We start from the raw sequence: 14,888 nt of genomic DNA on the forward strand, positions 1-14,888 counted from the left end.
ACTGACAGCCAATTATAAAAGCAGCTCAACTAGAAACTGGAAGTATCACTTCAGCCTGTGAGAGAAAAGAAGAGAAGAAAAGTAGGGGGTTGAATAATGCGGTTGTGTCCATTTCCTGCTCTCTGCTGTTGTGTGCAACAGCAGAGACGACGTCCTGAAGACGACACCCAGACGAGAGGACAGATGCTCTCACGGCTGCCCGTGCCTCGCGCCCTCCTTCAAGACTACCGCTGAGGGACAAGGACAACGTTTAAAGGGAACTATGAACCGCCGATCCAAAGCTAAAAGTGACAGCGTCCCCAGCGCCCTGCTGAGCTCACAGGAGAACGACATGGTGCTGGACCTTCTAGGCAGAAGGTGTGCTGTAAGTTCTGGAGAGTGGGAGCAGAGGATGTAACATGAGCTACAGTATACTGCAGGATGCTGGATATATTGATCTGTCCTTGATGTTGTCTGCAGACTGATACGTCAAGATCAGTGGTTCTCAAACGTTACAATTTTATGAGGGGTCCATTTGGAACCTCCTCAAGGAACCCAGAAGGTCCCTGGACCACCTTTGAGAACCACTGGTCTAATTTGTGAAAGTAAGTCCAGGCGATGTACTGTAGGCCTGTATCTATCGGGTTTTTTCTTAGCTATTGGACATTCTATCGATCACTTTCAAGTCAATTAATCAAGAAGTGTTTTTTTAGATACATTTTTCCATATCTTAAATGTCAATGATTAGACGCAAAAACAATTCTAATAATGTTTTCATAATCAACTACTGTACATCGATTACGATTAGTCTGATTCACCATTCACCAAAGTTACTTTCCTCTCCTTGCAACATAAGTTATGTGAGTTGTTACATGTTTTACGTATACAGTATTTGAATACTTTCACCTGTCTCAAATCTTTCCTCTTCCGGTTGGTGGTGAAACCTAATCTCTACATTTCCCATGTGTAGGCCTCAAAGATGAGTGTGATAGTGAGCTCATCTCTATTGCCCCTTCTTTCCGTACTACTTATTCTTTTCTTCAATTACATGCTCACTGCAGTTGGAGTGAAATACTGGGTTTTATGATTATTATTATTATTATGCATTGGACATGTCATAGTAATTCAACTGCTGCTAGTATATCTGTTTATTCTTGGGTGTTGCTAATATTAGGTCATCAAAACCAGCAGGCAGGCAGCTCTGGCAGGAAACAGTGGTTAAACAATTCTTCCTCTAGTGAGAATTAGCCTGGTGTTGAGCACACACATTTCAGCAGAACTTGCCTTCCTGTTTACTGCCTAGAAGTTGTTGAGTTTAAGGCAAACAAATGCCTTCTGTTGTGGCAAACCTGGCAAAATAGCAAATCAATATGACAAGCCAGGCATGTTTTAACACCCCTGTAGTGAAGAATGTGCTTAGGGCACTAGCTGGTTTGGGTTGTGAATTGTCACTTAAATCCTGAGTGTGAGATGTAAAAAAGCAAAAAACAAAGATACAGTAGCATGCAGAATATTAAAAATATTGATAGTGCTGTAAGATTCCGAAGATAATAGTTGAGATTATCATCTAGCTGGAGATATACGATTGACTCAATTTGACTGTATTAAGTTTCAAGATCCCTGTAAGTCTGAGGAGTGTCTCAGAGAAAGCTAAGACATTCTAAAGATATACCAGATGACCTTAGAGCAACTTTCACTTCCCTATTGCTCCTGTTCTTGCATGTCTGGTTTCTCTCTGTATGCCTGGTGTTCAGTATACATTTAAATGAAGATGTGATGTCATGCTGTGACGTCACACTGGCGCTATGCCAGATTAGGTGCTGATATCATGCCAGATGTCATGTCATTTGTAACAACCCCAAACAGTATTATTGGTCACTTGATGTTTTGTTTGTTTATTCTTAATGTCATGACACACTCACAAATTGACTTGCATGATGATCATAGACCTTAGTTATTCATTCTTTATTCTATTTTCATTTGATTAAACTACATTACACTACATTAACTAAATGTCATTATTGTACATGATAAATAGATTCATATTGGGGTGATTTAAATATTGTTATTACTCATATTTTTTGTAGCAAGGCTCCAAACTGCTCATCAGGAGCAGTTAGGGGTTCAGTGTCTTGCTCAAGGACACTTCGACACGAAGCCAGGGTGTGTGTCATATTACTATACAATTTGTAAGTACATTAGAATTTCAGACACAGATATTGTGAGGACAAATGTGCTGGTCCTCACAAGAGAAATGTTGGTTTTATGGTTAAAAAAGATTTTTAGAATTAGGCTTACAATTATGAAAAGATTCAGCTTAGGATCAGGCATTTAGAGGTTTGGTCTCGGGGTAAGGGTTGGAGTTATGCCTGATTTATACTTAGTTGCACGCCAGTGTCATGTACCAAAAATAGTGGATCTAAAAGCTACAACATCTTTTTGAGCGGTGTAACCGCTCCTATAAGTGGGGTTGGGAATTCGTCTTTCCCTGTACTGTGATCGGCTGACTCTATTCACACCCTTTTCGCCGTACCGTGATTGGCTGACTCTTATACTTTGGAACAACTTTGTCTTGTAGGCAAGAGAGCAGTGGTGGAAAAAGTACTCACATTTTTGAGCGGTGTAGCCGCTCCTATAAGTGGGGTTGGGAATTCGTCTTTCCCTGTACTGCGATTGGCTGACTCTATTCACACCCTTTTCGCCGTACCGTGATTGGCTGACTCTTATACTTTCTAAATAACACCGCTCACTTCACACTGGGTGTTATTTTTTTATGTCATTCATAAAACATCTGTCCTAAAATGCTGATGTCCTCACAAGTGTACAATAGTAATACAAACTGTGTGTGTATGTGTATGTGTATGTGTAGTCTCTAGCCACGTCAGTGGTGCAGCTGTACATGGCGTTGCCTCACAGTCCGAACTGTTGGAGTCTCCAGCACACTGCAGTGGCGTGTTTCGTCAAGGACAACCATCAGCGCTCCTACTTCATACGAACGTTTGACGTGAAGGTAATGTTAAAGCACACCACCGCTGTCCCTCGACTCTGACCATGAAAAAACACTCTGCTGTTACACTCAATGCAAGTCTTATAGACAATGACAGAGGGGCTGACTGACCTTTATTGATGGCACAGGGGGAATTCAGTACCACAGCAATGAAATGAAACAGGACAGATAAAGAAAGAAAGTATACAGCTAGAAGTAAACTAAACTTAAAATAAATTGTAATAATAATGAAAAAGAGTAAGAGCAAGTAGTAAGAATGGCATACAGATGGTTATTGTTGAAAGGTTAAAATATAAATCCTCTTCTTTTCACAGGCAGGAAAACAGCTATGGGAACAGGAACTCTATGATGAATTCACTTATGACTGTCCCAACACATACTTTCACACATTCGCTGCAGACGTAAGCAAACGCCCTCTCCATCTTCCCTTACAGTTTTTTGTTAGCAATGACCTTTTACTTGTGGCCTGGTTATGGCATTCTGTCCTGCATATTGATGGCATCGAGCATGCAAAATCTCTACACTACAAATATTATTCCGACTATTGTGTGTTTATCATAAATAAGTGTGTATGATATTGTTAATTCTAACACCATGCAGGACTGTCAAGTGGGCCTGAACTTTGCCGATGCACAAGAAGGTCAACATTTTCAAAATGTTGTCGAAGAGAAGATAAACCTAAGAATTAATCGTCAAGGTCAGTATATTTCTTTGTACTTTACTGTACATCAGCATCTTTAAGATTTATGTCTACCATATCATGTTATATGATACTTTGGCCAGCATGTTTTTCTTTCCTCTGATATTCACCACACTACAGATATTAATAAGTCTGCCCTAATATCACAATTCCAGTTCCCTTAACAAGTTACTTTATAAAGACATGCATGTCAGATTTCGATCAACGAGACTTTAGAAAAATACATGTTGGTTACCGGCAAAGTTAGATCGTAAGCCGTAAAAAAACTTTCTTTTCGGGATACATTTTGTTGACCATCAGGCCAGAGCGGTTCATCAGCCTTGCCTGCCTTGATTTATTAGTGCTTGCTGGTCACCGGGTGAGTCCCTGGAGCCTCGGGCTCCTGGGCTGCAGCCTGCCGGGGGTGTAAGGGTAAAGTTGCTACTCACTACCGTGGAGACTGGGGTGGTTTGAATCATCCACAGTGCCTCTGGCTTGGCCGGGCACTCCAACGAACACAAATTCCCGGTTCGACCCCAGCTCGCCCTGGGTTAGTGTCGACTGTCGAAAGTGACCTTGAGCAAGAGAATGAACCCCTAAGTGCTCCCAATGAGCAGGTTGATGCCTTGCATGGTTTCCTCCAGTGACGGTGTGTGATTGTGTGTGTGAATAAGTAAGTAAGTACATTTTATTTATAAAGCACCTTTCGAAACAGTGTTACAAAGTGCTGTACAATGGAACACAAAATGCACACAATTAACAAGATACCAACAGGGTATTATAGTGCAAAATAGTGAAAAGTACAAAACAGCAAGGATGAAAACAAAGCGTTGACCTATGTGAGTCAGGTAACTTCAAAGGACAAAGTGCTTACGAAACAACAGTGTTTTAAGCATTCTCTTAAAACTTTCAACAGACTCAGCATTTTTTAATGCCAGGGGAAGGGCGTTCCACAGTGTGGGAGCAACTACTGCAAAGGCCCTGTCACCCTTTGTTTTTAGATTGGACGCGGGTATCTTCAAAAGGCCTTTGTCAGAGGACCTGAGGGACCTCACATTTTCCTTAGGGGGCAGTAGATCAGTAATGTAAAGTGGCGCTAGCCCATGTAGAGCTTATAGGTGGTTAACAATTTTTTTAAATCTATCCTGGACCTAATTGGTAGCCAGTGAAGTGCGGCTAATACTGGTGTTATGTGTGCTCTGCGATTAGTATTGGTGAGAATTCTGGCCGCCGTGTTCTGTACTAGTTGAAGTCGGGATAGTGACGCACGGAGTGGTGTAGAGTCCGTTGCAGTAATCAAGACGGGAAGAGACAAATGCATGCATGATTTTTTCCAGGTCTTGAGACGTGATAATTGATTTTATTTTATTAATGTTGCGCAGATGGTAGAAACATGACTGAGTTACCTTTTTAACATGGAACTCAAAGTTCTATAACTTAATGTAATGCACATTGTAAAGTACTTAAAAGGTGCTAAATGCACCATTTAGATCTCTTTTGCTACACTAGTGACTCCTATAGGTTGGTCTGGGCACCTTTTCAGAAGGGAGCGAAACATGCGTGGCAGAGACAGCCTGTTCCTACGCACGCCTTACGTCCTCCCTGTGAAACTCCCCATCTGTCCAGCATTTCAACGAGATGCTTAAAATAACATCCAAGGCCAAAACAAACTTGTTACGGAATACTACAGTAACATTTGTGCCTTTCAATGTCGTAATGTGTGCAAACAAAGTCATGCCTGGATTTACAATAACAGGTACAATGGCCAAATATCACAGCTATTAATAGTATGGGAGCTATAAATATTCAGAGCTGTGCGTAATGGTCACACTGACATATTAACGACAGCTATTTCTATATCCCTTCATGGTGAACCATGTAGTCAGGCTGTTACAGGTGTGTCCAGTTCCACACAATGGCTGAGCATTCGAATACAGTACAAAACACTGAGCAGTACATTTGAGGTGTGGTCAGGTTTAGCATACTGAAACTGATCATCATCACTGATCATCATGGCTGAAACCTTTCAAAAACAATAGCAACAAATCACATGGCCAGTTGCACCAGTAGTACCATACATCTTTCAGGTGAATGGGGGGGGGGCATGCATAATTATCATATGCATGGCCTGATTCAGGGTCAGGCCTATGCTAGGTTCTCTCGGCCCTATGTTCCCTCAGTTTATCATTGGAGGTAGTATTGGGCTTTTCTAGGGAGTGATAGCTACAAATTGATGTAATTCAGAACTTCTGATGGGCTTTTTTTCCGGACGCTCCTGCACCCCCAGATGTCCTGACTGTCTGACCGAGTTCAGACGGGTTCGTACAGACGTTGAGCTGGTCACATCTCTTAAGTGCCTGGGCATTTGGCTAGATGCCAAGCTCTCATTTAAGGTTCATATCGAGAACCTAATCAAAAAACTAAGAGGTCAAATAGGTTTCCTCTATAGAAACAGGTCCCGTTTTTCTTTTTCCAGCAGAAAGACTGTAATTCAATCTGTAATAATGTCTGTTTTTGACGATGGGGATATATTGTATATGCATGCTTCACTCTCCACACTGAAGCCTCTTGATGCAGTCTACCACAGTGCCCTGCGTTTTATTACTGGCAATGATTATCTCACATCACTGTATTTTATATGATAAAGTGGGTTGGCCATCTCTCACAGTACGTAGACAAACATTGTATTTTATCTATTTATAAGGCCCTGTGTGGAAAACTTCCTTTGTACCTATCCTCACTTCTGAAACCTAAAGTTATAGGTCATTCAACACGTTCACAAACCCACATTAGATATACCAGTCCTCGTAAGAGCAGTGAACAAGGAAAGACTACTTTCATGTATTATGCTCCACACAAATGGAGCAAACTTCAGGATACTCTGAAACTGGTGCGATTGGTCTCAATTGAGACATTTAGGGTGCTTCTCGAGGACACACTACATAGTGATTGCACCTGCTTCATGTAACTCTATGCTTATTTGCATCTGTGACACTGTAATATGATTCAAATGTTTGCTATTGTTTTTCATTATGTATGCATTGTATTTTATATGCTGTCATCAGGGCGTCCTTGAAAAAGAGAACTTGCTCTCAACAGGCTTCCCTGAATAAATAAAGGAAAAAGAAAGAAGGAGCATGTAGCCTATTGACCTTTAGGGTTTGGGTTAGGGAGGTGGGAACAAAGGGCTGAGGGGAACAATACATACGCTCCTGCCTGATTCATCATGGAGGAACAAACCAGTGAAATTATTTTCCGTACAAGTCATAATAATAAAGAAGAGAAGTAATATACAGGATAAACAACACCAAAATGAGGAGACAAAATTGAAACTATAACACAAATTGGTATCCCAACCTGAAAATGTATTTTCTGTTCACTAAAGAGCTGAAGAGACTGGGGGGGGGGGGGGGGGCTGTTACTGAACAAACAATCCACTGTTAAGGAAGAAGGAAATTATTACCATGCAAGCTCCCTAATCCTACCTTCCTTGTTCTTCCATTCCATAGCCGTCGCAGAGAGGAAGCAGCAGCGCCATCTGCCGTCACCTAAAGGTAAGACACAGATATAGTTGATGAACTTGTTCTGACGTTGAGAAGCTAAATTTGAACACGCATGTGTCGATGTGTGACGCATTTCAAAGCACCATAAATAACATTTGTTTTGGATTTGAAATGTTGGTGGCGTGTGGCAGGTGTGTAGTGTGGTTCACACCTTGTGTGTTCAGCGCCCAAACTTTATCTTCCCCTTTTCTCTGGCCGTTCCTGTATTTCGGCTAATCTTCTACGCTACTTTGTAATTCTGGACCATTCTATCAGCCGAAAAATCATTATTATAGGGGTCCATGGCCTAATGCATAAAAAAAACACAAAAATGGACACTATAACTAACAAATAACAATCAAACTGCAAGGCAACATGTTACATGATGTGTTCAAAAGCCCTGATGAACACTCATACAGGTGTTTTCACTTACTCTGCTGATTAGCCTTGGCCTGGTTGAAGCTTGGTGGAAATATGCTGAAAATGTTCTGATGTCACAAAACCTGTAGGCTTATAAAACCACAAGGTAAATTCACCTGCCATTAGAGGTGCAACAGAACTAACAGGAGTGTGAGGGAGCTGTCAGACAAACCTAGTTTGTGCGGAATAGGTTTAATGAGCCAGAGTATAACTGAAAACAACAGTAGTGTTCAGGGCCTTTAAGAAGGGACAATGCACATTCATAAATATTCAGCACAGCATTTCCTCTTTTTCTTTTGGCTAAGTCCCATATGTATGCATCAGGGGAAGCCACAGTGTAGCACCTGTTTCAATCTGTTCTCTGCATCTTCCTCGGTCACCTGCATGTCCTCTCTCACCACATCCATAAACCACATCTTTGGCCTTCCTCTTCTCCTATTGCCTGGCAGCTCCATCTTCAGCATCCATCTACCCTCATCCCTACTCTGCACATGTCTAAACCATCTCAACCTCTTGCTACTACAAACCTTAAAACCTGGGCTGACCCTATAATTTAATCATTCCTGATTTTGTCACTCCTTGTCACTCCCAATGAGAATCATAACATCTTCAATTCTGTCACTTCCAGCTCTGCCTCCCGTCTTTTCATCAGTGCCATACAGCATTCCTTTCACCCTTGCTGGTACCTTTCTGTCACAAATCACAGCAGAACGTTTTCTTCATCTTTTCCACCCGTTTCTCACCTCTCTTCCTCCACTCCCCATTATTTTCAGCACAGCAATTGAAACAGACAAATACATAAAAGCATACTCATGTGAATACAAAGGTAAAGGTTAATGATAAACAAGCAACCTCAAGGACACAATTCAACAGAAATCCCACGTTCAGTGTTGGAAGAGGAACTCAGATTTGTTTTTACTCGAGGAAATTTAGCAATACCACAATAGAATAGAAATACTAAAGCTGTTGAGTAAAATTGGACACAAAAAAATGCTTACAGTACCCAAACGTACAAGTAGTGATCATGCATAATGTTCCATTTCACAATGATATGGTTGGACTGTAATTAGCATTAATATGTTCATCACTTGAATGTTGCATCTTGTAAAGGTGGGCTGATTTAAATGTCATGTATTTGCTGTTGACAGCTCCTTCCGTCACCATGGTGGAGATCCAGAGCCCACACACCCAGAGCCCTTCATACCATCATTCTGTTCCTTCACCTGTGACCAGCAAAAAAGACAAGAAGAAAGACAAGAAGAAAGACAAGAAGAAGAGCAAGAAAAAGGGTTCTATGCTGTCCAAAGCAGACATCGGAGCACCCAGTGGCTTTCAGTATGTTTTAGGCTTCGTCCACACGTACACGGGTATTTTCATAAACGTAGCTTTTTATATGCGTTTTGGGGGGTTCGTCCACACACAAACGCGTTTTTGCTCCATGTAAACGCATCTTTTGGAAAACTCCTGCCACAGTGTAGATTTTTAAAAACTCCGGCTATGTGTTCCCGTGTGGACACGGTAAACGGAGTTTTTGCATGGGTCGTGTAACGTTTAGCCGTTGTCGTGTGGACAGAGAGATTTTTTTAAACAGGGCCGTGTAGACGCGGAGGTTTTCAAAAACGAAAACGAAATATCTGCGTTTATGAAAATACCCGTGTACGTGTGGACGAAGCCATTATATTCTTGAACCATATTTATTCTTTCCATTGTCTGATGATCTCTTTCCTACATATCTCTGCTGTAGAGAAGAACCAGCTAACTCCAAAATGTTCATTTTTCAGGAAAAGTTAGGAGTTAGGAGGTTTTGTTCATCATTGATAAGAACAGCTGAAAGGACCTCCAAGCTCACAATGAGGTTCGAGGTCAAAAGGGGGTGGATCCTGGAGTCAGCTAAGCCAGTTATGGTTTAGCAAAAAATTTGAGGATCCAATGGAGTTAGCTGGTTTTGTCAGAAGCGCTTTTTAATGCTGTTCATTGGTTCAATATTTTTTTTACCAACACACAGACGTAAAGGGTGTTCAATGGCCCTGATTTATGGAAAAAAATGCAAAAGTGTCAAAATGGAGTTAGCTGGTTTCTGCCGGACAGCAACGATTATGAGAGTTAACCACTTTAAACCCCATATGGGTAACCGCAGTCCCTCAGGGCTCAATACTTTTTTGTTTTCTGTTATTGCGGGGAAAGCTTTCGCTGAAAATAGCGAAAGCTTGCCCCACAATACGGATGCTGGGGTTTTATTTAATTTATCTCTGAGTGTACAAATGGAACCAAATGGTAGAAGGACTTAAACCTTAGTAGACTTAGTAAACTGGACCTGAGTTGGCTGGCTCTGTACTTGGACCGCTTTTTTCTGTCTACACCAAATCTCTTCGTCATAAATAGCTGATGTACAAGCTCACAACGCGGCGCGTCACTTCGTGTTGTGAGCTTATAGATCTGCTATTTTTGGCTTTTGTTCCTACCAGAAATCTCATCTCATCTCACTCTTAGACCGTGTTTCCTTGTCACTAATTTCTCAATTTCTCTCTCTCTCTCTCAATCTCTGTCAGACACGTGTCTCACTTCGGTTGGGACCCCAACAACCCGGACCCTGATCTGATGAAGGTGCTGTCGAGCGCCGGGATCGACGCAGCGATGATGAATGACGAGGAGACCTCCAAGAAGGTCATAGAGGTCATCAATGAGTTTGGAGGCATAGATGCCTTGAAAGAAGAGGCCAGCAGAGGTCAGACTTCAGCATCATCATGCAGATTTGATTTGATTTGTCCTAGTACAATTACACTATAACTACAGGATAGGCTGAAGAATGCTCTGAATATACCAATAGGCCTATGAAGGAAAACAGTCACGCTCGGAGCCACGATGTAAGACAGTTTTATTTCAATAAAACTCTCTTGCATCGTGGCTACGAGTTTGTGACCGCTTTCCACCACTATAAAACTAGCACATCTGCAGTGGTTGGTAAAGGGGGTTAGGTTATTAAGTTATTTGAAGTTATTTGCACCGGATTGGACATTAGATCTTTATTGTAGTTCGGACATGGTGGCGATTACCTCTCATCTACCGAAGAGGACACAAAAATAACGGATTGTAACTTTAAGCATGTGTAGCAGGGCTAGGAAAAGCAATGACTACGCCACCCACACATATAGGAGTGAGGGATCCTTTAAACACATTAACCATATACTGTATATGTATAGCTATATAGGACTGAACAAGGTAAGGTTCCCCAGGAAGGTACGGGTTCAGAATTAACAGAACCAGAGGCTGATGTATCAAATGTGTCAAGTTTATTCAACAGTTGTTATAAAAATAGTCAGGTTAAAATACAGAACGGTAGAAAGCGGTTAGTGTTAGAGTTCTGCAAAAAGGAACTGAACTCAAGAGGCAAAGGGGCAATAAGGGTAAGGGGCCTCTAAACTAAATACAGAAATTAAACAAATCAAATCCAAATAATGCAAAACCAAAAGAAAATAAAGTAAATGAGTAACCAAAAGCAAATCAGCAAATCAAAACAAACTACAAATAAGCAAAACCAAAGTCAAAATCATGCAATGCTACTTAATGGCCCAGTATAGCTCTGTCCTCAGTCAACCCTATTGCACTCAGTCTAAATAGTGTATATATATATATATATATATGGCACGGTGGGAAAAACAGTGATTAGTTAGTTCAGCTCCTACAAAAAATCAAATAATAAAACATTAGACCAACCCTCCAACAATTCATCAATTCATTCGGCTCCTATTAGCCTGGTAAACCCTCCCTCCGGAAATCTCATTTCCTTCCAGAAATCAAATGGAAATGAGATTTCCGGAGGGAGGGTTTACCAGGCTAGGCTCCTATAGCAAGATGACAAAATACAGAAAAATAACAAACATACCCAAATAGTCAATGTATGCTCATGGCTCCAATTGATAAAGGCCTGCACAGCCACAGAGTACTGCTACTCAAAGGACCTGGAGGCTTCTGGAAGTACAGATATATATATATTAGTATAATTAACAACAGGCCTAATATTGTCAGCCTATCTAAACTCTTATACATATACTATTGTTACAATGAGTTATAAAAACCTTGTCATTTGTTTCAGATTGTCTTACCGAGAATTAGTCTGTACCCCTCATGCCTCCAGGTCTCTCACAAACACTCAAACCAGGCTTCTGGCTAGACAGGAGGCCACAAACCTGGCCACCCCTCTTTATGCACTTTCCTTAAAGGGCCAGTGCTACACATGCACTACTCAGCACACCTCATTGTGAGCTAATAATATTTCCTAACTTGTTTCTGTGTGTTGTTCTTCTTTTTATTCTGTATGTCCTGTTAGGGGGCGCGCCCGGGCCTCCACCCCCGAGACAGGGGCCCCTCCCTCCACTGCCTGGCCAAACCTCATCGCCTGCCCCGCCGAGAGGAGGTGGCTCCCTGCCACCTCCTCTCCCAGGCGGCCATCCTCATCGGCGCCAGACCTCCCCGCGTCCTCCTTCCACGCGAGGAGGGCTGCCTCCTCCTCCCCCCTCCACCACGTCATCTCGGGGCGGATTCCCACCCCCGCCTCCACCGCACTCCATGGCCCCGCCGTCCCCGCCCGCCGACCGGTTTCCACCGCCGCCGCCCGCCGACCGGTTTCCGCCGCCGCCGCAACCCCCCGGCCCCCCTTCCCACGCCGCTCCTCGCCCCCCACATCACTCTGCACACCTTCCTCCTCTTCCGTCGACTGCCAGTCCCAGCAGAGGTGGACCCCCTCCTGTTCCGTCCATGCCCGGCAGAGGTGGACCTCCTCCTGTTCCGTCCATGCCCGGCAGAGGCGGACCACCTCCTCTTCCGTCGACGCCCAGTAGAGGTGGACCTCCTCCGCCTCCTCCTGCGTCCACGCCCAGTAGAGGTGGACCTCCTCCACCCCCTCATGCGTCCACATCACCCGGCAGAGGTGGACCTGCTCCGCCGCCACCACCCCCACCCCCGCCGCCGACACCTGCCCCGGTCCACAGCACCGAAGATTTCCCTGCGCCTCCTCCTCCTCCTCCGCCAGCAGGCGGAGGTGGAGGTGGAGGTGGAGGTGGAGACGGAGGCGGAGGGAGAGGAGGCCTGCTGGAACAGATCCGCCTGGGGAGGAAGCTCCAAAACGTAAACACACCTCTTGTTTTCTTTTCCCCCTCACCATCTAAATTATATCAGTACTTCTCAAACTTGTCAAGGTCTCCCAAATGTATACATATTAGCCCACAGACCCCTATTTCAAAAGATTTGGCAGGGACCCCCAAAAGAGACAATTTTTATTTATTTATTTTTTTTATAATTTTTATCCCGCGATTTTGTAGGCCTTATTTTTCACCCGGTGCCAATTTTCTAAGTGATCCTGGGTGCTACACTCCCCTCACCAGCCTAGGGAGGCCAGGGCCGAGCTGACAAGAAGGTCAGTTGGCTTTCATGCCTCCTTCAATGCATGAAAGCCAACTGACCTTCTTGTCACCTGACAGGGGAGAGTTTCCCTGGTTGGACGTAGCGCGTGGAAGGAACACGTTATTCCAACCAGTTCCCTTCCCCTCCATCAGGCGCCCCGGCTGTCATGGGGGAGGCGGTATAGCGACCAGGATTACTACATGTTTTTTGTGAGGGTATTAACTACCCTGAGAGACACGGGGAGAACATGCAAACTCCACACAGAGTAGGCCCTTTCGCCAACCCCACCTAGGGACATTCTTAAGGCTGTAGCAGTCATGTGTACTCTCTCAGTTACAGACCCATGAGGGTTCATTTGGTTCCTATCAATCATTTAATAATAAATAATGGATTTTATTTATAATGCACTTTACATTTGTAAAAATCTCAAAGTGCAATAGGCAGTTGCATAAAAGGAAACATCACACCATTAGAAACATCACACCATTACCATTTGACTGGGGACCCCTCAAGGACCCCTGGGGGTCCCCGGACCCCACTTTGAGAACCAATGATCTATATAATGTCACATTGCAATTGTGCCAACACCAACAGTGTTGTGTGTGTCCTCTAGGTGTCAGTGCGTGCTGAACCGCCTCCAGCAGCTGCTCCAGAGGGAGGGGAGGGCATCGTTGGAGCTCTGATGATGGTTATGCAGAAGAGAAGTAAAGCCATCCACTCCTCTGGTAACTATCAACCAATCACACTTGAACACATTTCATTCAAATACATAGCAATATGGATCCTGATCCCTCATCAATCTACTATAGTGACATTTATTTTAATTGATTGATTTTGGAGGTGAAAAACCAGGATGATTTCAATCAGTGCGGTACAGTACGGTACTCAGATATTATATTATAGAAATGCTCTGTTACAAGTACCACTGCATTCAAAATGTACAATTCAAAAGCATTAGGACAAAAAATATGCTTAAAGCACCAACGGTGAAAGTACTCATTATCCATTTCAGAATAATAAATACTACTTTATTGGATTATAATTATTGATGCATTAATATCTAGTTAATGTGCCCCGTGATCAATATAGCCGTACCTTAATCTATCATGATACATTCTAATGTATTTCTTGTTTATATTTTATGTTGTTAATCTCAACCAGCAAATTAATCAAAGGTAGGACATAAGTGAAATAGTCAGTAGAAATGTACTTTAGTACAGTACTTGAGAAAAGGTACTTAATCACTTTCCACCACTGAGTGGGGATTGGAGTGAAAAGGTACCCAGCTGCAGCACACACACACACACACACACACACACACACACACACACACACACACACACACACACACACACACACACACACACACACACACACACACACGGCTCACAGCAGATGTGTTGTGAGGACAAATAACAGGTAGACTACAGTAGCAGGAGGCGAGTACAAAGAACCATAGAATAACAAACAACAAACAAACAATTAACACAGGCTAACGAGAAAACACTGAATACACACCAGCTGATGAGACACAGCTGGATTCAGTAAAGATCAGACCTCCAGAGGGCCTTACATAAACATGTTCTCTTGTTCTCTTTCAGATGATGAAGAAGATGATGAGGATGATGAATTTGATGAGGAATGGGACGACTGATGTAATTAAAATGTTCCTTTAATGTTCTTTATGTTTCATCGAATTTAGGATAACACTGTGATTGATTGTGTTTATTTGTTCTTAACTGCTAATTTAAAACACTGAATTGCTGTTGGATTTGTCAATTAAAGCTTAATTCATTGCATACTGGATTGGGACTTGTTTATGGTTGAAGCCCAGAGGGCTAAATCTGTATTGTTGTTTTGC

At 42.8% G+C, this 14,888-nt stretch overlaps 1 protein-coding gene across 3 annotated transcripts; it reads left to right on the forward strand.

The window, feature by feature from the left end:
• The first annotated feature begins 140 nt into the window (after positions 1-140).
• wasa (WASP actin nucleation promoting factor a) lies at positions 141-14,826 on the forward strand. Of its 3 annotated transcripts, none has more exons than XM_084069713.1 (10): positions 141-364; positions 2,849-2,989; positions 3,301-3,387; positions 3,587-3,683; positions 7,175-7,219; positions 8,776-8,962; positions 10,177-10,352; positions 11,955-12,751; positions 13,641-13,752; positions 14,629-14,826. In XM_084069713.1, exons 1-10 carry the CDS (start codon positions 263-265, stop codon positions 14,679-14,681), a joined length of 1,797 nt encoding a protein of 598 aa, XP_083925839.1. In that variant the 5' UTR covers positions 141-262; the 3' UTR covers positions 14,682-14,826. The 3 variants fall into 3 exon arrangements, with proteins under 3 accessions (XP_083925839.1, XP_083925840.1, XP_083925841.1); XM_084069714.1 differs by having other exon boundaries at positions 10,177-10,351; positions 11,966-12,751; XM_084069715.1 differs by having other exon boundaries at positions 245-357.
• The last annotated feature ends 62 nt before the right edge of the window (positions 14,827-14,888 follow it).

This window comes from Gymnoscopelus microlampas (assembly GCF_963454915.1).
Source record: "Gymnoscopelus microlampas genome assembly, chromosome: 10".
NCBI lineage: Eukaryota > Metazoa > Chordata > Actinopteri > Myctophiformes > Myctophidae > Gymnoscopelus > Gymnoscopelus microlampas.